A 23,710-nucleotide genomic window follows, 5' to 3' on the forward strand; every position below is an offset into this window, starting at 1 on the left:
AGGGGCTGTCTTCACAGAAGTTTAGCTAGTTGTCAAATTCTCCATTATTTGCAATTGTTTTGCCAGATCCCCATCGCTGCCGGTAACTCCGCCTCTTCCGCTATGTACGGCAAGCCGCGTGTGCTGAGTGCACGAAGTGTCCAACATTCCACACTCCGTTTTGATGGTTGAAAAAGTGCATCATCCGAGTACTTGTAGTGCACTTCTTTTTGTTGCATTTTCAGTGTAAACATACTACTCACACTACTCACACTTTAAAATGACGTAAAATAGTGCAGAAGTGTGCGGTTTGGGACACACCTTATGTGTTCCATTTGGGGCGATAATACACTTTGAAAATTCATACACTACATGTATGAGTGCATAGTATTGTAAGTGCATAGTGTATAATGCCTCATTTAGGACACAGCTAAGTACATCACCTGGGTACTGTAGTAAACATTTTCAGTTCTAACATACTACTCGCACTACTTACACTAAAAATGGCACAGAATAGTGCACAGGTGTGTGGTTTGAGACGCATCTCCTGTACCCAGCCGTCTCTATAAAACGCTTAATACTGTATCTCGTAATCATAAAAAAAATTTAATAAATGACACTGTGAAACTTTAATAACCATAGAATTGAAAAAAAAAAAACCGAATTTAAAACATAAATTACAGACCTGTTTATTCAATTTCAAAAGATTTCAGGACTACAAATCCCAATATGCACGTGTTTATGTGAAAACAGAATTTGACCAATGAATTCGCAGGATTCTGAGATCACGTGTATAGACTCCTGTTGATTGGTCGTCCACGAAGCCATGTTTGAAACGTGGATTTCCCTCGCCGGCTGGTGGTATATCGCCTTTATCGCAGTGGATTTGTTTACGATTGTAGACGAGTTAATAAATGATGCCAGTGCATACACGCGATAGAAAAGAGAATAGTCACGAAGAAATGGACGTGGACTATCCAGAGCATGAGGCGAGCAGTTCAGATGAAGAGGACTCTGTGAGCTCGTCCGCCACTGAGGATGGAGATACTTCAGGTACAGACAGATATTACACACACGACATACGCCACATCACTCGAAACACCAGCATTATTATGTGTGTGGGGGAGTTGACTCATAACTTACCCATAGCGTATTTTTAATGAACACAAATACAATATTTTTATGTAACAAAATTTTAGGTTAACAGTTAGACTGTACGAGAGAACGTGTGTATATTAGGTCCTGTAACTGGTCACCATTTAACATTTTCAACATTTTAAATTACATTTTGTCTTCACATATCAATGACAGGTCAGCTTCCTGAAAGTATCTCTGTGTGTGTGTGTGTGTGTGTGTGTGTGTGTGTGTGTGTGTGTGTGTGTGTGTGTTTTGATGATGATGATGATGATGATGATGATGATGATGTTTCAGACATGGATGATGAAGACTGTGAAAGAAGGCGGATGGAGTGTTTGGATGAGATGACAAATCTCGAGAAGCAGTTCACAGACCTTAAGGATCAGTAAGTGTTTTCTCTTCTGAGCACCACTTCATTTAAACCTAAAAGACTTTAATGGGATTCCAACCTGTTATGAATTCTTCTAAGGTTGTATAAAGAGAGACTCAGCCAAATGGATCTTAAATTGCAAGAAGTCATTGCTGGCAGTGCTCCAGAATACCTTGAACCCTTGGCCACCCTACAGGAGAACATGCAGATCCGAACCAAAGTCGCAGGTCAGTTCCAGTCAAAATGCAAACTTTACAATTGATGTGTTTTACAGTAATTATAATCATCACACACCTATGTTTGCTGCGTTACACTGTAAAGATGACGCATACTGATGTTATTAGCCTACACTTAATAAATAAAAAAAGTAATTTAATGAGCAACATTCAGATTAACCAGTTTGATTGAGCCAACATAATTTAGTTGGATTAGGTCAAATCAAGGCACTATAGTAGTTTTAACTCAACTTTATTAGGTTTGTCAAACATGCCAGGTGAGCAAGTGTAAGGACAGTGAAATTGCATTATCAGTTTAATAGCAACTGCGTATAGAACTAAGCAGCACTCATCAAGCATCACTTGAATGTGAACGTCCATCCTCAACCTTCGCACAAGCACAATTCTTCACCACAATGGTAACCCCCCCAAAACTCCAGCATAACAGACACTCTTTTTAAAAGGATAGTTCGCCCAAAAATGAAAATTCTCTCATTATTTACTCACCCTCATGCCATCCCAGATGTGACTTTTTTTTGTTCTGCAGAACAAAAAAAAGGATTTTCAGAAGAATATTTCAGCTCTGTTGGTCCATACAATGCAAGTGATTGGTGGCCAGAACTTTGAAGCTCCAAAAAGCACATAAAGGCAGCGTAAAAGTAATCCATACGACTCCCGTGGTTTAATCCATGTCTTCTGAAGTGATATGATAGGTGTGGGTGATAAACAGATCAATATTTAAGTCCTTTTTTATTATAAATCTCAACTTTCACTTCCACATTGTTGTTCTTTTGTGTTTGGCATTTCACATTCTTCACTATTCTTCTTGAATATCGCCACCTACTTGGCAGGGAGGAGAATTTATATTGAAAAAGGACTTAATATTGATCTGTTTCTTCGTTTGGCAGTTTTGCACATCCCTATCTTTAACCAGTAAATTATATATTACTAGGGTGACCAGATTCCTGCTTGTGGAAAACAGGACATCCCCCTCCCAGCAAAAATGAAATTGACATATCCTTACCTAAGCGCAGATCAATGCGAAGTAGAGGCTGCATCCGCATCTGTAACAGTTGTCACCTTGTACTTTTCGCTGGCAGCAATTTTTCTCAGTGTGCGCTTGTCTTTCAAGAGTTTATCGTAAAATGCAGAGCAGTCGAGTCCAAAATTACGACGTACGAAGAGCATTGCCTTCATGACTGTTACATTGAGTCGAGATTTATCCAGTGTCCAATGCTGCATTCATTAATGAGAACACACACTCCACAGATGCAGATGTCCCAGGCAGGTATAAATAAAACTACACGACCTTGGGTAAGATGATCTTGCACTCGAGCTCACGAAAAACGTCTGTCCATCTCTCAGACATGGCCATCTTGTTCATGTTCCACTCAGTGATGCGACAAGTGACAATGTTATTCGCGCAAGCCCACTCATCAAAGAGCGTGGTTTCGTCAATGAAACGGAGAGCGGGGATTCTGGAGTAGAAGTCTTCAAGGCTGCTCTGAATGTCTTGCCAATCTGGGATGTCTCTCAGTAGGGCCCACTCAAGTTTTTCTATGTTTTCCATTGAGCGGCTCCAGTTTTGGAGGTAATCCACCGATGCTGAATAAAAGTTTCTCACTGCACAAAAGAAATCATCCGCTCGCATGTCACCAGCTTCAACCAGGGCATCCAACTGCTTTTTAATGTCAGAGGGTATGAATGACTCCTCCAGCCTGGCCTGCAAGACTTTTCTCAGGTCATGAATGTGCAAATCTATGGCCGTGTGCAACAGAATGATAAGCAAAAAGTCCTTCACTTGCGTGCACCTTGTTAGATTCACAAAAAAATCACTAACACTTGGTGTGGCACGCTTACTTTTAGCAGCATCCGCATGCTTTTTTGTATGAACATGCTGCGCGATGGCGGTGCGGCCTCCATGAGCGATGGAAAAGTGAGCTCCACAAATCTCACACCTTACTTTACTAGGCTCTGTCTGTGACCATTTTTAGAAATGTAAACTCTTTTTGAATATCCTCATTAAATGTACATGTACGCTTCCTTGACATTTTTCCAGCCGCAATTTCATCCATGTGCTCTTTCAAACTGACTCTTCAGTCAGTTCACTAACTGGACATCTATTGATAGGGGATTGTGATTGGATAGTTTAATCCAATCATGTACTTCAAATAACACTGTGTGATTTTATTGGTTTTACAAGCCTTTTTCTTGGCTACCTTTGATTAGAATACTCACGTGACTGAGAAAGCTGCATAAGCGATAGAAAAATTTTAGGAGAGGTGAAATATGGGACAAAACACTATTTTTTTCAGAATGAGTTGGGACACTAGGAAAAAGTGCTTAAATACGGGACTGTCCTGGGAAAAACTGGACATCTGGCCACCCTATATATTACACAGTGAAAACAATTGTCATTTCAGCACAACTGTTCTTCGATAGACATCTGGGGAAAAAGGACTTAAAGTTTTTCTTTATCTTTTTATGAAGTTATTATATCAAAAACCAAAATCAAATCGCAATACTTGCAGAATCGCAATACATATCGAATCGGCTAGGAAATATTGGTGTAATATCGAATCGGGAGGTCTGTGGCAATTCCCAGCCCTAGTAATTGATGAATTTTTATTTCTGGGTGAACGATCACTTTAAATACCAATATAACAGAACATTAAAAATTAACAAAGCTCCTCCTGTATCATCTTGCTCAAAAATGCATAAGTGAACACTTAATTTCAACACATGTTCTCCCTATCCAGTCCCAAGCAAAGCATGCTGGGAAATGGAAATCCCCTGCCCAGTTACATCAACATGCTACAGTAACATCACAAACAAGCATTCATGTAGGCCCAACTTAAACTGATTAAGTAAACTTCTATTTTACAGATTTAATTGGACAGAATGCAGTGCAGTCAATTTGTTTCAGAATGTTCTAGAATTGTGTTGCTTTAGTTTATTTTGATGAAGTAAATTGAACAAGCAGCAAAAATCCTTTTCGAGTGTATAATATAGAGTTTGTTTTTGCCCCAAAATGAAGTTACAGTAGTCCATTTTAACAAGTATAAATTTGAATACTTCCCCATCCTATTTTCTGATGGTCTTATGATGGCTTTTGTGACTTCTGCATATATCATTTGTTTCAATTTATTACTGTAGGTATCTATCGTGAGCTCTGTTTAGAATCTGTCAGAAACAAATATGACTGTGAGATGCAAGCTGCAAGCCAGCATTGGGAGGTAATGTGCGTGACATGCAGTGAAGTGTGTAGACATTGGATACTTCTAATAATACAGCCTTCTGTCATGTTCAGTTTGTTAACATACCATAATTATGATATTGGTTTCCATAGAGTGAGAAACTCCTACTTTTCGACACTGTTCAAAGTGAACTGGAAGAGAAGATCAGGCGTTTGGAGGAGGACAGACACGGTATAGATATAACTTCAGGTAGAGTACAGATTTAAGATTGTACTGTTTAATCTGTACAGTAAGTTATAATGTGATATTTGACCTTCTCACTTCATCTAATTAGTTTGTGTGTTCATGCTCCAGAACTGTGGAATGATGGTCTACAGTCTAGGAAGAATAAAAAGAAGGATCCTCTCAGTCCTGGAAAAAAGAAAAAACCTGTCGTTGTGTCAGATATCCTTTATAATGTGGCAAGTATTGCACATCTGAAGTTTTTTTTGTACGATATTTTACATTTGTTTATGGCAGCTCCCTTATTGCACAATATATAGAGTTTCTTGTAGATCACCTTCATTGAAATTAGGGATGCACCGATCCGATACCTGGATCGGTATCGGCTCCGATACTGACGTTTTTAGATGGATCGGGTATCGGTCCGACGAGCCCGATCCAAATCCAATATTGTGTGTTAGTCATGTTTGTTACTGTCAAGCTCCAAAAATGACATAAAAGAACCATAAAAACACCATTGTAGTAGTTAATATGACTCGTGCATTTTATTCAAAGCCACTTGAAGACGTGCGATAGCTCTGTGAATCACAAAAGGCTGTTTTTAATAAGTAAATGTATAAAATGCAAGAGCAGCGCCAGCGCGTTGTTGAATGCCGCGGCTCTGTTTACACACACACTCACGGCTATTTTTAGCCTTCACAGCGGTGCGCAATATTTGAGCGCTACTCACGAACAACATCTCGGATGTAGATGCTCAATAGTTCGGTTCACTTATAATATGCATTCAGAATGGCACTGGAGGTGCATTTTACCAGAATGTGAATAAGAAGCGAATTCAACTACTGTGAACTTGCCTACAAACAGACACATACAGGACTTCCTGGACAGTTCAGAATGTCAAAATAAAAGCGTGAGGGTTTAAAAGTTAAAGGTGCAAGATTGAGATATATTACTATATATTACTATTATAATATATTATTATTATTATTATCATTTGTTTACAAATTAAAAGTGAGCTGATATCGTACAACTAAACTGAACAAAAAAGAGATCTGAATCCTTTAAAGTCCAGATACAAGTTGAAAAAAATGTGCAAAAAAAAAAACTTATTTTCTACTGATGATATTATACTGGAATTACTGTAAATTTTGCTGCTACATTATCCAGTAAACTAGTTAATAATAAAGTGTTTCTTAATAAGCTATACATTTATATTGAAATAATGTGTAGTTAGAGGTGGTTTGTGTTTCTTTACATATTAAAGTGTACACCCAATTAGTTCCACACAATAATGTAAAGATATTCTAAACTGATTATGGAAAAAACAACACTGGTATCGGATCGGGATCGGTATCAGCCGATACTGAGATTTCCGATATCGGAATCGGATCGGAAGAGAAAAAGTGGTATCTTTTGCATCCCTAATTGAAATGACTCTAATTAAACTGAAAATCGTTATTTAGAACGCGGTACCAATACATTTGCAATAATATGGAAAAAGTCAAGTATAAAAGCAAAGTGAGTAGGACAGTTATACTACAATAAGAATCCACTATTGCTATTTAGAATAATATGTTAGTGTGATGAGGAGGAGGGCGGGGCCGGGCCGTGACTATGCACGCCCAGTCCCCAGTCGAGCTAATCAGCCGAGGAGAGGGATAAGTGCAGCGGGATGCGGCAGTTCGAGAGAGAGAGAGAGAGAGAGACCCACACGGCAGCTGCGTGTGGCTCTCACTCTCTCGAACTGTCGCATCCCGCTGCACTTATCCCTCTCCTTGGCTGATTAGCCCGATCGGGGGACGGGGCGTGCGTAGTCATGGCCCCGCCCTCCTCCTCATCACAGTTAGCAATTAATGTTAGTGATATTTTTTTTGTTTTGTTTTTATTATTATTTCAGTTGTTAAATAATAATTGGGTTGCCGGTGTAATCATGAGTGTTCTATTCTGCATTACAAATGAGTAAGAGTTTCCTGAGCTGTCCCACGACCATACATTGTTTACATGTTACAAGACCTGGATATACTTGAAGACTGGACTTCCATAAGAAAGGTTTTTCTTTTTTAATCATTTGTTTTTTTTTTTTTTTTTCTTAAAGTGGGCTATTTGGAAGTTCTCTATTATTAATAAACTACTCCTTGTTTTCCATAGGCTATGGCTTCAATGGCTCCTCACAGAGTAAAAGCTGATGGTCAGCAGAATTTTGACCACTATTATATTTTTTAGCATCACACAAGGTGTCTCCTATCACTGCATCATCTATGAATTTGAAGACTCTGTCTCTGAAGAATCTGGTTTTCAGAAATGCATTTCAGTTCTCTGGTGTGCTTGAGCAAGCTCTCTCTGTATTTTTCAGTTCCTATGAAATCTGAGAAACATCATCATATTGCTCGGTCAGAGGATGGACGTCTGTTCTATGACAACAAATGGTACAGCAGAGGTCAGGCAATATCCATAATAAGAAAGGACGAATACCCCACCAGGTGTGTGTGCGTGTGTGTGTTTTGTCTATATAAAGTGGCTCCAAAAAGTATTCAGACCCTTAAAGGGATAGTTCACCCAAAAATGAAAATTCTCATCATTTACTCACCCTCATGCCATCCCAGATGTGTATGACTTTGTCTTCTGCTGAACACCAATGAAGATTTTCAGAAGAATATTTCAGCTCTGTTGGTCCATACAATGCAAGTGAATGGTGGCCAGAACTTTGAAGGTCCAAAAAGCATACAAAGGCAGCATAAAGTAATCCATACGACTACAGTGGTTAAATCCATGTCTTCAGAAGTGACATGATAGGTGTGGGTGATAAATCAATATTCAAATCAATAAGTCCTTTTTTACTGTAAATATCCACTAACCCTTTCACTTCCACTTTTGTTTTTGTCGATTTGCACTCTTTCATTTTGCCACCTACTGGGCTGGGAGGAGAATTTATAGTAAAAAAAAAAACAACATTTCACAAACAAGTTATAATACAATTGTTATATTTTATAGAATGAAGACAATCTGTGGTTACCCTGTTACGGTAATCATACATCCACTAAAAATCACCTTAGGAAAAGTTGGTTAAAAGTAATTGCAAAAATGGCAAGAAAAGTGAAGTTAGTTCTGTGAAAAGTTCTTGTGGTTCTGTGTTTGGAAACAGAAGTGTCTCATGTTTAACATTTTGCTTTTCTGGTTCCCTCCAGTGCCATGATAACAACTGTTAACCACGATGAGGTTTGGTTCAAACGTGTGGATGGCAGCAAATCAAAGCTTTACATCTCTCAGCTCCAGAAAGGCAAATACACAATAAAGCATTCATAAACTTTCTCCTCTGCTGCCCTTGACCCCTCCAGTGTCAACTGAACCTCGACTGGTTCCACTTTATTCTCTGTCACCATGACTACACGTTCCTGCTTGAGGGACTCAGAAGGTCTTACAGTACGTGCATGTACCACATGTTTGCACTCCCTAAGTCAGAGCTGCTAAACAAACACCTGGTTGCCAAGGAAGCAGTGAAAGAGTGTGTGTGTGTGTGTGTGTGTATATGTGTGGGTGTGTGTTTGTGTGCCTTAATTTCAATGATGAGGCTGTAAAGCCTTATTGAAAATTCAGCGGAAGAGCAGCCCGACTTAACACAATGCCCTCTTGGTATTGACAATAATGTAAACATCACTGTTGCCATGCCTTTTTATGAAATACAGATTGAGTATTTTTATTTGTTGATTTATGGTGCAGCATGCCATTCTGTTCTGAAACTAGTTAGTGCCATATGTCCTGTTCTGTGTCTGTGAGATGCTTTAAAGAGCAAGATTGTTCGTAAAGCTTTGTTGGACTAACATGTTATTTTTCTACTTGTCATCATTATTATTGACAATTCACTCAAAGACGGTATATAAATAAATCTGTATAGCAGTATTTAGGAAAATGTTGTAGTTCAGTATTAATGTAAAGGGGCTTGTTCTTTGTGATCTTTGACTTTGTATGTATTGTTTCCAGCAAAGCCAAAACCCCTTACATAAAGAAGTCTTGATGATACCCTTTTAATTATAACAAAAGGGGTTTGTTGCAACTGGGCACAGATACAGTATGTAGTATTTTTGTTTTTTTTGAGCCTTTGATCAGATGCATGTGATGTTTTCTGGGCATGTCATGTGTATTGTGCATCAAGAGACTTAGTTTGTTTCTGTTAAATATTGGATTTTTTTTTTTTTTTTTTTTTGAGTGCCCAGACAAACTTCAACTAAAGGCTTGCAAATATAAAAATCTTGAATGTTGCATAAAACTGTTTTTTCTGTAAGTTTCATATGTTTTCCATTCATTTGACAGTGTTGTAGTACTCCAGTGGTTTCTAATTGGGATACGAATTGCAATATTTGAAATTGAATGAGTGCAGAAAGTGAAGACCATAGAATTTAGCTACATAATTTTTATCCTTGGATTTTACTGATAAAAAAAATACTTAAAATGATGCAATACACTACACGAAGCCTGCCAAAAGAACATTGTCTTCCAGAATTCACAGAGCCCAAAGGTAGTCAAACAACCATGATCAAATTTACTGTTTTAATATTAATCTCCTCATATTAACAAAGTCAATCATATCTGGGAATTGTGTGGAGTTGTAAAGTCAATTAAGTGACCCATAAAATTACATTTTTATAGCAGATAAAGAATTTTCCTGTAAGGTTTAAGAGGCTCTGATAGGACTGTGAATTAACTGTACTCTGGAGTTTTTGTTGAAATAGTTTACAGTGGAAATGTCATGTTCTGATATAAAGCTGATTTTGCATGGTATTGTGAATTTTAATTTGCATATGCTCAAAGTCTAACCCATGAAAGTGTGAATGGGTTGTTTTGAGGTTATAAGACATCTTACAGTAAGAGTTTGTGTAAACATTTAATTGTGTTCTGCAGAACACAAAAGGAGATAATTAAAGGAATAGTTCACCCAAAAATGTAAATTCTCAAATTTTTTACTCACCCTCATGCCATCCCAGATGCTGAACACAAATGAAGAAAATCTCAACTTTGTTGGTCCATTCAGTGCAAGTGAATAGTGGACAGATCTTTGATGCACATAAAAGCAGCATAAAAGTAATCCAAACGACTCCAGTGGTTAAATCCATGTCTTCAGAAGTGATATGATAGGTGTGGGTGAGAAACAGGTCAATATTTAAGTCCCTTTTACTATAAATTCTCCTCCCTGCCCTGTAGGTGGCGATATGCACAAAGAATGTGAATCACCAAAAACAAAAGAAGAAGAATGTGAAAGTGGAGATTTATGGTAAAAAAAAAAAAAAGGACTTTAATATTGATCTGTTTTTCACCCACACCTATCATATCACTTCCGAAGACATTGATTTAACCACTGGAGCCTTTCTGTGATTTCACATGCATTTTATGGACCTACAGAGCTGAGATATTTTTCTAAAAATCTTTGTGTTCAGCAGAAGAAAGGAAGTCATACACATCTGAGATGACATGAGGGTGAGTAAACGATAAGAGAATTTTCATTTTGGGGGACCTATCTCTTTAATAAAGCACCCAAAAGTGTCATAAAAGTAGTCCATGTGACTCATGCATCATATACTGAGTCTTCTAAAGGCATACAATCATTATGCATAGATCGTAATTTAAGTAGTTATTCACAAACAGCATGGTAAACAGTGCTGAAATCCAATATGGTGACATATTAATAACACTGAACCTCATTGGTTCTTTTGTCATGACATTTGGTCATGAGATGCACAAGACCCATGTGGTTCTTACGAAGTGATCATCAAAAGACTTGGAATTGAATTGACATTACTGAATTTTGCCAGAAAACATTTATTACTTCCTTTCTTGTTCCGCAAAAGAAAGTAAGTCAAACCAGTTTGGAACGGCAGGGTGAGTAAATGAGAACAATATTTTCATTTTTTGGGTAAACTGTTACTTTAAATTCACCTGTTAAATACAAAAGGGGTTTATTTTAAGCTGCTCTTTTTCAGTACAATGAAAGTGAACGGTGACAATGACTGTCAAGCACAATTTTCAGTGAATAACGACTTAGATTTCAGTCTCTTCCTCACAAAAAAATTTCTGGATGAGCTGTCTCTTTAAAGAGAGACTTATACAGTAACTCTTCAGAACAAATATGGGCTTTTCCCAATCAGTGGGCATATTCAAACCATTGAGATTCCCTGCTTTCATTGGTTAGTTTAGAAACGCCCATCCCAGTTTGAAAACGCCCACAGATTTGAAAAATCTGCATTACAGTTCTGCAGAGGCCTATACTTCTTTAAAGATGCAGTGCCTTTGTGTGACCATGTAGAGGCAGTAGAAACCTACAGTTTGCTTTATTACTGTTGACTGATCATAGTGTTTAGAAGGTCCCTGTATGTGGAACACCCTTCTGTTGCTGCACAGCTGCTGTTTTCCAGTGTCTTTGATCAGTTTTGTAGCTTCCACACTTAAAGTGTTAATAGGCACCAATACGGCTCAGATTCTGGCATTCACCAGGTTTGTGGGTTGTGTTTTGAGACAAGCTTCCAACACAAATGAGGCAGGCATTTTCTCAGTGAGTTTACTGAGGTATGTAAAGTAACACCTGCCTTAGTACTTGATATCCACCAGACTCAGAACAATGCAGGGAGGTATGTGGAGGCAGTGTCCCTATTATGCTGTCTAGAAAAATGTATATGGAAATGATATTGAAATCATCAACGGACAGAGCCAACAGTTTGTGGAGCTCCTCAAATGCCCATTCACACTTGGAAATCTTACTTACATGTATGCATTTGGCAGACACTTTTATACAAAACGATTTACAATGCATTAAAGGTACTACTTTTAATATGGATCTGTTGGTCTTAACTATTACATTAAATGGGCTTCATGAAACACTAACCCAATGGGTTAGGAAAAATAAACAAACTTTTTTTCTCGTTTTAAGCATAAAACCTCACAACATTTTGTTAGATTTCTCTGATAACAAGACTTAATATCTAATAAAATGTTGTGTAAATGTGTCTTGTTTCAAGGCTTAACGGTAAGCTGGATCCCGCCTTGGAATAAAAAACTTGTTCTTTTTTTTTTTTACCTCACAATTGTGATTTCTGTATTGTAATCTCGCTGTTCTAAGCAGCAATTCTGAGGTATAAACTCACAATTGTGAGATATAGACTTTATATCTCTCATTTATGACTTTATATCTTGCAATTATGACTTTATTTTCTTGCAATTGCCACTTTACGGTATATGTCAGAATTGCGAGTTTATATTTTGCAATTGTGACTATATCTCACATTTATGACTTTACATCTTGCAATTAAGAATTTTTTCTTACAGTTGTGACATATCTCGAAATTGCAAGTTTATATCTTGCAATTGTGACTATATCTCGCATTTGCAAGTTTATTTCTCGAAATTTTGACCATATCTCGCAATTAAAACTTTTTGTCTCGAAATTGACTTTATATCTCAAAATTGCGACTTTATATCTCGCATTTGACTTTCTATCTTGCAATTGCAACTATATTTCTTACAATTGTGACTTTGTATCTCAAAATTGCGACTTTAAATCTCGCGATTGTGACTTTATATCAGAATTTCGAGTTTAACTCTTGCAATTGTGACTATATTACGTAATTGTGACTTTATATTTCGCATTTATTACTATACAGTATGTCTCGCAATTACAACTTTATTTCTTACAATTGCAACTTTACTGTATGTCATTGCGAGTTTATATCTTGCAGTTGCGACTTTATTTCTTGCAATTGTGACTTTATATATCAGAATTGTGAGTTTATATCTTGCAAATGTGACTATATCTTGCAATTGTTACTTCATATCTAATGCGACTAGTCACAATTGTAAGAAATTACACTGAAATTGTAAGAAATAAAGTTGCAGTTGCAAGATATGAAGTCACAATTGCAAGATACTGTATTAAGCCGCAATTACGAGAAATAAAGCAATGCATTTATGACTTTATATCTTGCAATTGCGACTTAATTTCTTACAGTTGCGACTTTATATCTCAGAATTGTGAGTTGATATCTTGCAACTGTGACTATATCTTGCAATTGCAACTTTATTTCTCGCAATTGTGACCATATCTCTCAATTTAAGACTTTTATCTCGAAAGTGCGACTATATCTCGCATTTATGACTTTATATTTTGCAATTACGACTTTATTTCTTGCAATTGCATCTTTACTGTAGTTTATATCTGCCAATTGTGACTATATCTTGGAATTGTTACTTTATATCTTGCATTTATGACTTCATATCTGGCAATTGTGACTTTAAATCTCACAATTGTGACTTTCTATATTGCATTTATGACTTTATATGCAACTTTATTACAACTGCGACTTTGTATCTCAGAACTGCGAGTTTATATCTTGCAATTGTGACAGTATTTCCCAATTTTATTACGTAATATTACGTAACTGTGTCTTTATTTCTCACATTTATTACTATATGTCTCGTAATTACAACTTTATTTCTTACAATTGCGACTTTATATCTCAGATTTGAGAGTTTATATCTTGCCATTTTGAAGATAAATCAGGAAATTGTCCTCAACAGAAAATTATCTAACACAGCAATCTTACTTATATTCCTTACATACTAAATCTATTTTCATCAAACAAAAATGTGTTGTTTCCGCCATGTTTTCAAATGCTCCATGAAAAGGGTCATTTATCAGACAATGGCTTTACTTGACCCAGACTGGCTTTTTTTTTTATTTGCACTAATACATATTATATGCACTAATATGCAGTGTACATATTACCGTAATCGGTAAAAACGTCAAACTGATCAAATAGCCATGTATCATATGTCGTTGGAAAGCTCTCAAGGAGAGCATTTTTGTTTTAATCACATACAAAATATATAGTGAGTAATAGCTAAGTTCATGTCTTTGACATAAATGTTACAAGCAAACTGGTGTTGCTTATAAAAAATAAACAGAACACAAAATATCACATACCATTACTTAGAGGAGGGGATTCCTGTTAAAATGAACCCCCACACAACATAATCAGATGCATAGATCATTATCATCAATTGCACAATGTGCACACAGCACATAATGTGCTATCTGACTAAAAACACATTAGCTTTCCTGGACTTTTTTTATTTGTGTGCCAGAAGTATATTAAGATACATGAGAACTCTTATGTGCCTTCAAGTGGTTTGACCTTGAGCAACTATGACTAAGGAAGGGGCTTTTAAATTAGTTCTTACTAAGCATGTTCAGTTACAGTTTTGTAGAATTCAGGTCGTTTTGCAGAATTTTAGCTGTCTTGCCCTGAACATTTCACTAAATAATAAATGGTTATTTATTTATATCTCATTTATCATGCGTTATTCACCTTGATGACCAATGAATTTTTAATCAGTTGGTCAAATATGTGTTCACTATTCAAAATTCATCCTGCTAAAACTGCCAGCATGTCTTCAGTAAGACCATTTGTGTCTGTTCCAGTTTCAGTCAAACATCACAACTTCACAAGGGCAAATGCAAAGCGAGTACTAATCCAGAAGGAAAATGTAAAATGAATGTTCTGTCTTTTCTGAGAAGTTCCTGACGGGTGTAAACAGCCTTAAAGGAACCTTTTTCCCCTAAAATGACATTTCTGTAATCATTTATTCACCCTCATGATGTTCCAACCCCATATGACTTTGTTCCTTCCGTGGAACACAAAAAGTGAATTTCTGATTAAAATCTTGGTTACTCTTTTCCATATAATGAAAGTGAATGAAGGCTGTGGCTGTCAAGCTCCAAAATGACAAAAATGCAGTAGTGTAGTCTCTAATACACACGCTAACTTACGCCATATACCCACCTATTTTTCTAAGGATTTTGCAAATGCCCACCTAAAATGAGTAACGATACGTACAGTATTAATAGCTGCCAGAACAATGACCTGGCTTTTGAATGCTAACGTTTCAAACTACTAAGGCAATGCAACAGCATTTTTAGTGAATTGTGGATTTTTTATTTCAAAAGTATACAGAAATTCTCTTTAAAAGTGCACCGCGTGGCAGGAGCGCTGACCTAAAGCAAGAAGGTATGGACTATATAAACAGTCTGACTCAGCTGAACAACCATGTAGAACATTTGTTTTAGCCAGAATGGTATATTTTCCAACTAATACATACATCATGATGGCGCCGCGGATGGCCGCCTAGGTGTGGAGCGCTCCTATTGTTTTGTAGTTTTTGTTTGTTTGTCCTGTGTTTAGTAATCTTTTTCCAGTCAGTTTTACCAGAGACGAACTGCTGAACATTCGACAGCTTATACCAGACAGTCTTTTCCCGGTTTTTGAATATTCAGACATTTTGCTAGATATTTTAGTTGAGGCGTGGCTTTGTTGTTCAGGAGACGCAGGTGAGGAAGACGAGGCGGTGCGCTGGTCAAACTCCGTCAGCAGGGCTTTCGAACAACACTGCCGAGCATTCATCTTGCGAATCTCTGCTCTCTTCCTAACAAAACGGACAAACTACATCTCCTCACCCGCACAAACAAGGACTTTTCAACCTCTGCTGCCTTGTGCTTCACAGAAACCTAGCTGAGTGAAGCCATTCCGGACAGCGCTTTACATCTGCCGGGCTTCCAGCTGTTCAGAGCGGATCGCATTGCGGAGTTAACGGGGAAAACGAGAGGCAGTGGAACATGCTTTTACATCAATGAAAGTTGGTGTACAGATGTAACAACGTTAAAGAAGATGTGCTGTCCTAATTTGGAAGTGCTCTTTATTAACTATAAGCCTTTCCACTCACCGCGGGAGTTTTCCTCATTTATTCTGGTGAGTGTGTATATCGCGCCTAACGTGTGTTTGAATGCGGAGCTGCAACAGCTGGCTGATCAAATCACAGACATGGAACAACAATACCTGGACTCAGTTATTATTATTCTTGGGGATTTTAACAAAGCAAATCTTACACGTGAACTTCCCAAATACAAACAGCACATTACATACCCCACCAGAGACAGGAACATACTGGATCATTGTTACACAACAATAAAGGATGCATATCGCTCTGTCCCTAGAGCAGATTTGGGACTCTCTGATCACTGTCTGGTTCATCTTCTTCCAACCTACAGGCAGAAATTAAAATCAACCAAGCCAGTAGTAAGGACTGTAAAGAGAAGGACTAATGAAGCAGAGTGGGAACTACAAGCCTGCTTCAATTGCACGGATTGGAGTGTTTTTGAGGCTGCAGCCACAGACCTGGATGAGCTCACAGATACTGTTACATCATATATCAGTTTCTGTGAGGATATGTGCATTCCTACTAGGACTTATTTAAAGTTCAACAACGACAAACCGTGGTTTACAGCAGAGCTCAGGCAGCTTCATCAGGCCAAAGAGGATTGTTACAGGGGTGGGGATAAAGTCTTGTACAATCAAGCCAGGAACACACTGAACAAGGAAATCAGAGTGGCTAAAAGGAGATACTCTGAGAAGCTGAAAAACAAGTTTTCAGCTAACGACCCTGCATCAGTGTGGAGTGGCATGAAACAACTCACAAATTACAGGACTCCTACCCCCAACCCTGTGGTGGACCAACAACTGGCTGATGACTTGAATGTGTTCTACTGCAGATTTGAAAGGCCCAATCTCACACCCCACACCCACTCTGACCTTCAATTCACACAAACACCAACACCTCCTGCAACCCCCCTCCTCCCCCCTCCTGCTACTCAACCTGCACTTAAGATCTGTGAAGATGATGTGAGCCGCATCGAGGAAAGACGAGGAAAGCTTCAGGCCCAGATGGCATCTCACCAGTGTGTCTTCGATCCTGTGCTAACCAGCCGGCCCCCATCTTCACACAGATCTTAAATAGATCACTGGAGCAGTGTGAAGTCCCATGCTGCTTCAAATGCTCAATCATTATTCCTGTCCCAAAGAAACCAAAAATCACAAGACTTAATGACTACAGACCTGTTGCCCTGACATCTGTGGTCATGAAATAATTTGAGAGACTGGTGTTGGCCCACCTAAAGAACATCGCCGGACCCTTTCTAGAGCCCCTTCAATTTGCTTATTGAGCAAACAGGTCTGTGGATGATGGAGTCAACATGGGATTGCATCATATCCTGCAACATCTGGACAGATCAGGGACATATGCAAGGATCCTTTTTGTGGACTTCAGTTCAGCTTTCAACACCATCATCCCAGCTATACTCCAGAATAAATTACACCAACTCTCTGTTCCCATATCTATCTGTCAGTGGATTACCAGCTTTCTGACAGACAGGCAGCAGCTTGTGAGACAGGGGAAACTCACTTCCAGCACATGTACAATCAGCAGGGATGTGTGCTCTCCCCACTACTCTTCTCCCTCTACACCAATGACTGCATCGCCAAGGACCCCTCTGTCAAGCTCCTGAAGTTTGCAGACGACACCACTGTCATCAGCCTCATCCGAGATGACGATGAGTCTGCATACAGAAGGGAGGTTGTACAGCTGGCTGTCTGGTGCAGTCAAAACAACCTTGAGCTGAACACGCTCAAAACGGTGGAGATGATTGTGGACTTTAGGAGAAACACCCCAACACTGACCCCCCCTCACCATTCTAAACAGCACTGTGGCAGCAGTGGAGTCATTCAAGTTCCTGGGCACTGCCATCTCGCAGGACCTGAAGTGGGAGACACACATTGACTCCATTGTAAAAAAGGCCCAGCAGAGGTTGTACTTCCTTCGTCAGTTGAGGAAGTTCAACCTGCCACAGGCATTGCTGATAAAGTTCTACTCAGCGGTCATTGAGTCTGTCCTCTGCACTTCAATAACTGTCTGGTTTGGTTCAGCTACGAAATCAGACATCACACTTTCAGAGTGAGGAAAAAGGCTGGAAAAATCACTCTGTACCCCACTCACCCTGCCCACTACCTTTCTGAACTGTTGCCTTCTGGCCGACGCTTCAGAGCTCTGAGCACCAGAACCATCAGGCACAGGAACAGTGTTTTCCCTCAGGTTATCCATCTCATGAACATTTAAATTGCCCCATTGAGCAATAACTATGTGCAATACACAGTTTAATCTTTTTTTATATTTATCCAACACATCAAACCTCTTCTGCCATTTCATTCCTCTGAATTTTTTTTTTTAAATAAACATTTGCACTGTACATAACATATAACAGATTTGTATTAGATTGCACTACGTATGTGTATGTGTGTATGTATGTATGTGTGTGTATGTACGTATGTGTATAACGATTTTTTATTTTTTTATTATTATCTATGTCTGCTGTTTTTGTATTGTTTTTGTATTGTTGTACACTGGAAGCTCCTGTCACCAGTACAAATTCCTTGTATGTGTAAGCATACTTGGCAATAAAGCTGATTCTGATTCTAATTATAATTTTAGTTTCAGGAAGGGTGCGGACCATTTATAGCGTTTACAGTGAAATTCTGATGTGCAAACAGCATGAGAGTAAACCTAATTTAAAATATAATACTTTTATCATAATTTATATATACTAAGCTGCTGAGCATGAAAATATGTATGCATTTAAATAACTAATTCTACCAAACTTTGTAAAAATATTAATTTCACTTATGCTAGATTTTGATGATTCAGTTGTCCAGTGCCGTTTACTTCTGACAGTAGAGCTTTTTGTCTCGTGATATATCAAATCATTCTGATGTATATTTCTTAGTACAGTATAGGAACAAATTTAGTACTAAACAAATAACAAAGCACAATGTGGTACAAAAATAAAACAAATAACGGTAACCATTAATGCTTAACACTTTTGTACAGTTATAAAATATTACCTAACATGAACGTTCTGATGATTTATTAATAATTTTGCACTATACATATTATTGTAATCTGTAAAAACATCAAACTGATCAAATAGCCATGTATCATATGTCGTTGGAAAGCTCTCAAGGAGAGCATTTTTGTTTTAATCACAGACAAAAAATAAAGCAGGTAATAGCTAAGTTCATGTCTTTGACATAAATGTTACATGCAAACTGGTGTTGCTTATAAACCATGTTTTCACTTATAACTTCACAAAAAATAAACAGAACACAAAATATCACATACCATTAGAGGAGGGGATTCCTGTTAAAATGAACCCCCACACAACATAATCAGATGCATAGATTATTATCATCAATCGCACAATATACACATAGCACATAATGTGCTATCTGACTAAAAACACGTTAGCTTTCCTGGACTTCATTAGAAATTATGTAGTACATTATCCAGCATTATGGAATGCTAAATCAATTGTGTTAGGATTCAGATTGCTGCAACCAGAGGTGGAAGTCATCCAAATATGGGCAGAGAGGATTGTTCACTCTAATTATATATGGCCACCAGCAGATGGAGCCAAGTGCATGACACAGACTCAATGATGACTCAAATGACACAGAATGGAACTGAATGAGATCTCGTTATTCATGCCTGCATGCTTTGGAGAGAGAACACACCTTTATTCATCGTTGTATTTACATGTGTAATTAGTTCTTATGTACAATTATTATGTTTTATTTGTTTGGAGATGTTTTTGGACACTAGGATACATTATATTTGTAATGCTATAACTTTTGATTGCTTTGTTTTCTCAACACAAAGGTTTACCCAGTTACAGGTGGCATGGTTGGGAACAAAACAAAAGCAGTTTTTCTGAGTCACCTTATTTACAACCTGAGATTTATAATGTCAAATTAGGAAAATAAGAAACAAAGCAAAAAAAAAAAAAAAACATTGGCTCAAGTTTTTCTGTGGTTTTTCAGCAGTTTTTTAGGCTGAAAGTTTCATAATTTATCATAACCTATATCATTAAAAATTGAAAAGTTTATTTAAAATGATACCAAACAATTAACCCTCTTTTTTTTGTTTTTTTTTTTTTCTTGTAGAGATATAAGCCTTTAATTCTCTGTATGCTACTGAAACAGTAAATCTTTAAAAACACCTCCAGAGCTTAAAGGGTTAAGTTGTAATTCACTGAAAATCTTGACATCCTCCCTGGCTCTTTTGAGTTTAAAATTCTCAATGAATTGGTTGAACCAGTTCACAAAACTAGTCTGAATGATTCATTTATCAGTCGAAATGATCTGGCTCTCAAGTTCAACACAAAGGGCCTTATTCATGAAACACGAGCAGAACAAATTTGCATGTAAATACTCAATTCAATGGAATATTTTCTGTGTGAATGCATTTACACAATTTGTTCTGCTCAAGTTTAATGAATAAGGCCCACGCAGCGTGTTTACGTGCTCTCCAATATGCCAATAACTACCCCAAAATTAGTTTACTGTGTGCACACTGGATAAGCCAGAAAGAACGCCATTAAATGTGTTTACACGCAATGCAAAATCACAGGTAGTGGGCAAAAATCTACCTGTGCCGAACAGTTTATTCTTAAGCTGTTTATGATATTACCCTAATAAAGGAAAGTTGTAAAGGCGTTGTCGGCTTATTAAGCATAATCAGTGAAAGATTGTGCATGCAAACCTGCTAAATAAACTTTAAACCACTTCCCTGAAACCAAAGCAAAATTGAACAAATTTCAAATTGAAACAAATTGTGCATGTCAATTTTAACCCAGTTATTATTTATCTACTCAGCATTTCTTTACTTTGTCTATTTATGTTTTTTCTTTACAAGGTTTGCCCAACAAAATGGGAACATCCCTACAAGAAAAAAGGTTCATAAATGGAACAAATCATACATGAATTAAAATCAAATTGTACCAAAGGTGCATTTTAGTGTTAAGGAAGCGATGCTCAACCTGCCTGTTGAGTTTAATTTCACCACTGAACCACACCTAAACCAGCTACTCAAGGTCTTAAAGTTCACTCGAAACAGGCAAGTGTGTAGGAATGTAGAAATGTCAGTCTGAAGAAGGACAATAGAGGTAGAGGTATGGCAATTATAAATTCCTCTTATTGAGAACAATGCACACAAATGGAAAGTTCCCATAAGGACATGTATACTAGCTTTCATGCGTGTTTACCAGAAACCTGTCAGTCAAGCTGTTTTACGGCCTAGTTTCTAAGAAAACTAGAAACTCTGAAAAAGGACTGAATTTTAAAATAGATTCCAGACAGTCTTGGCTTACCCCTTACAGTCAATGCACATTGAATATTCATAAACTTTTTGGTCTGTTCCACAAAGCTTGAATTGTTCCGCAAGGCTGCACAGTATACCAAAATAGAGCGTTAATTAACATTTAATCTCTAGTTCAACTGTGGGTCAAAGAGAGCTAAGGGATGGCCTGCAAACAACACAACACATGTTGACAATGTTGAAACTGTATCTTGCTGTCGTTAGGGAACAGACAGTACACCCCATACTGTTTGGACAATCTCCCAGTCTGTTGATACATAGGCTACTGACAAACCTTTTGAGCTAACTGCAATAGGGCCTAGGGAAGACTAGGGTTTAATATTTAGTTATGATAATATCACATAAGTTTACAGCTTTTCAACTGTTTAGAATGCATTATGCTTATCGAGCATAGGCATGATTCCTGTTTCAGGCCTTATTAAAGGTTCATTCAAAAATTTGAGTTTTATCATCATTTACTTACCCTTATGTCGCTCAAACCCCTTATTGTTTTTTATTTTTAAAAATTTATTTATTTATTTTTTTTCTGTTATGGAACAGGAAATGAGATATTTAGCAGAATGTCCAGGCTGTTCTCTTCCATACAATGAAAGTGGATGATGACTATGGCTGTGAAGTTCCAAAAAGGACAAAGCAAGATAAAAGTACCATAAAAGTAGTTCATACGACTTGTGTAGTATATTCCAAGTCTTCTAAAGCCATTTGATGGCTTTGTGTTAGGAAGAGACTGAAACTTAAGTTGTTAAATTTCAGTTGCAAATGTCAGTTTGGAGCAACAAAATGTTCATTTTTAGGCATAGTTCAGCCAAAAATGGAAATTCTGTTCCATTGTTAGTCTATTATTATAAAACATGTTTTTCTTTTGTTTTTACAGCATTTACGGTAAAGCACTTACAATGGACCAGAATTGAAATTTTATTGTATAAGTGAACACAATAAAACCACACTAGCATACGTTCAGGCAAGGGTGTACTATATTATAAAGGTTCTCAAGACAAAGGTATATTTCATGAAAGTCAGGTTGGGGCAGGTTGTCACCTACATCACTTGTTCAGTGGCATGTTCCATTGTGACAACTTACTCCATATACTGTGACAACACGCCCTGCTATTGGGGCAAGCTGTCCAAAGGTCAATGTGTGCCGAACGTGTTGAAATTAACTGTATCTTTTTTTTCTGGGCAATATCCGTGAAACTGTTTAATAGCTTTTGAAAACTTTAAGGTATGTAGCTATACAGAAATCAACTTTCGAAAATAAACCTACCCTGAGAAAATAAGCCTATTCCCATTCTAAAACTGAGGTTTTAACTGTTGACCATTGTTTATATATTGGTTGTTCCAGCACCCACCCCCATCCCATACAGCCCACTGTAGCCTCCAGCAGCAACATCCACACATCCCTGCATGTGCCTCAGACTCTTACGTAACCCTGACAGAAAAGAAGATGAGAGAAGAGAAAGAAACACCATCCCGCACTGCCTCCCTCTTCACCTGGATGTTTGAGTGTAAGCTGGCCTCCAGGGTAGGTGAAAGCCCACAGTCTGCCGCTGTAAAGTACACACTTAAAGACTTATGTCAGCTTTGTGTTCACGCAAAACAGACAATTGACTAAAAAGAGATCTCTACGTGCCTTTTTGAATGGGAAATACTTTGAAAGAATTAAATTGGTGTGAATGGAGCAATGCTTATGGATTCCATTTTTAGGGTATGTTAGCCTTACAGGAAGACATTGTTGTTAAAAGCCATAAAGCTGAATTTAATGGAGAAAGCTCTTCATTTTACAGGAACTGAATGTAAGCCTTTTAGTGCCATAGTTTGCTGACATAGAGGCTGTGTAAGGAATCTGTTTGGATAATGTTAGACAGCGGTGTTAATGGGACACTAGTTTAAAGGGATAGTTCACCCAAAATAGATGCACTGTTGCCTCATGTTCTTTCTCAGCTCAATTATCTGCTGTAACTCGCTCGGCTAGGTTGTCTCTGCTCCATACTACGTTCATTAAATACACTTACATCTCTGACCGTGTCACTGCATCGACACTCAGCAATTCTAATGCATTAATAACATTACTGCAGGGAAAGATGTCGGTATCGCGGATAGAGTTGGGGCTGCAGAAAAAATGCTAGTAGCTGCGAAAGCACAGGACTGCCTACACCGTTTGAACTAATTATGTCAGAGGCACGCATGACTCCCCAAGAATCCAAGTAGGTGTAGCTGCTGGCTGGAGAACTCCAGAAGGGGCGGGGTTACTGGAAAAGGGGGTTGCACCAACTCCAAGAGGGGGCGTCACTTCTATGCACGGTTAAGTTTAGAGAAAGGGTTAGGTTAGGGGCTCCCTATATCTTTATTGGTGGTTTGGAGCTCCCGCCCCTTTTTGGAGCTCTACCTGCAGTTATATCCTCCTCCAAGGAGCTCCAAAAAGGGGCAGAAACTCCAAAAAAAGAGAAGCTTTTAAAGTTGGTGCAACCCCCTTTTGGAGCAACCCTGCCCTCTTTTGGAGATTCCACCCC

The 23,710-nt window shown here is 37.9% G+C and overlaps 1 protein-coding gene across 5 annotated transcripts; it reads left to right on the forward strand.

Annotated features, from left to right (window-relative positions):
* Positions 1-809: 809 nt before the first annotated feature.
* On the forward strand, positions 810-10,048 carry LOC127410125 (breast cancer metastasis-suppressor 1-like protein-A). Of its 5 annotated transcripts, none has more exons than XR_007892083.1 (10): positions 810-1,032; positions 1,411-1,501; positions 1,586-1,713; positions 4,858-4,937; positions 5,051-5,147; positions 5,253-5,342; positions 7,105-7,169; positions 7,269-7,308; positions 7,474-7,913; positions 8,306-10,048. XR_007892083.1 is itself a non-coding variant. In XM_051645191.1 (10 exons), exons 1-10 carry the CDS (start codon positions 894-896, stop codon positions 7,731-7,733), a joined length of 867 nt encoding a protein of 288 aa, XP_051501151.1. In that variant the 5' UTR covers positions 810-893; the 3' UTR covers positions 7,734-10,048. The 5 variants fall into 5 exon arrangements, 4 of the variants coding, with proteins under 4 accessions (XP_051501151.1, XP_051501150.1, XP_051501149.1 ...); XM_051645191.1 differs by having other exon boundaries at positions 7,474-7,600; positions 7,724-10,048; XM_051645190.1 differs by having other exon boundaries at positions 7,474-7,600.
* Positions 10,049-23,710: the final 13,662 nt, after the last annotated feature.

Source organism: Myxocyprinus asiaticus, chromosome 19 (assembly GCF_019703515.2).
Source record: "Myxocyprinus asiaticus isolate MX2 ecotype Aquarium Trade chromosome 19, UBuf_Myxa_2, whole genome shotgun sequence".
Classification (NCBI taxonomy): domain Eukaryota; kingdom Metazoa; phylum Chordata; class Actinopteri; order Cypriniformes; family Catostomidae; genus Myxocyprinus; species Myxocyprinus asiaticus.

Bases quoted from the DNA above. Each gene is read 5' to 3' on its own strand.
- LOC127410125 (XM_051645189.1), top strand. From the start codon at position 894: ATGATGCCAGTGCATACACGCGATAGAAAAGAGAATAGTCACGAAGAA. The intron at 1,033-1,410 runs GTACAGACAGAT...ATGATGTTTCAG, and splicing joins TGAGGATGGAGATACTTCAG to ACATGGATGATGAAGACTGT. The intron at 4,938-5,050 runs GTAATGTGCGTG...TGGTTTCCATAG, and splicing joins CTGCAAGCCAGCATTGGGAG to AGTGAGAAACTCCTACTTTT.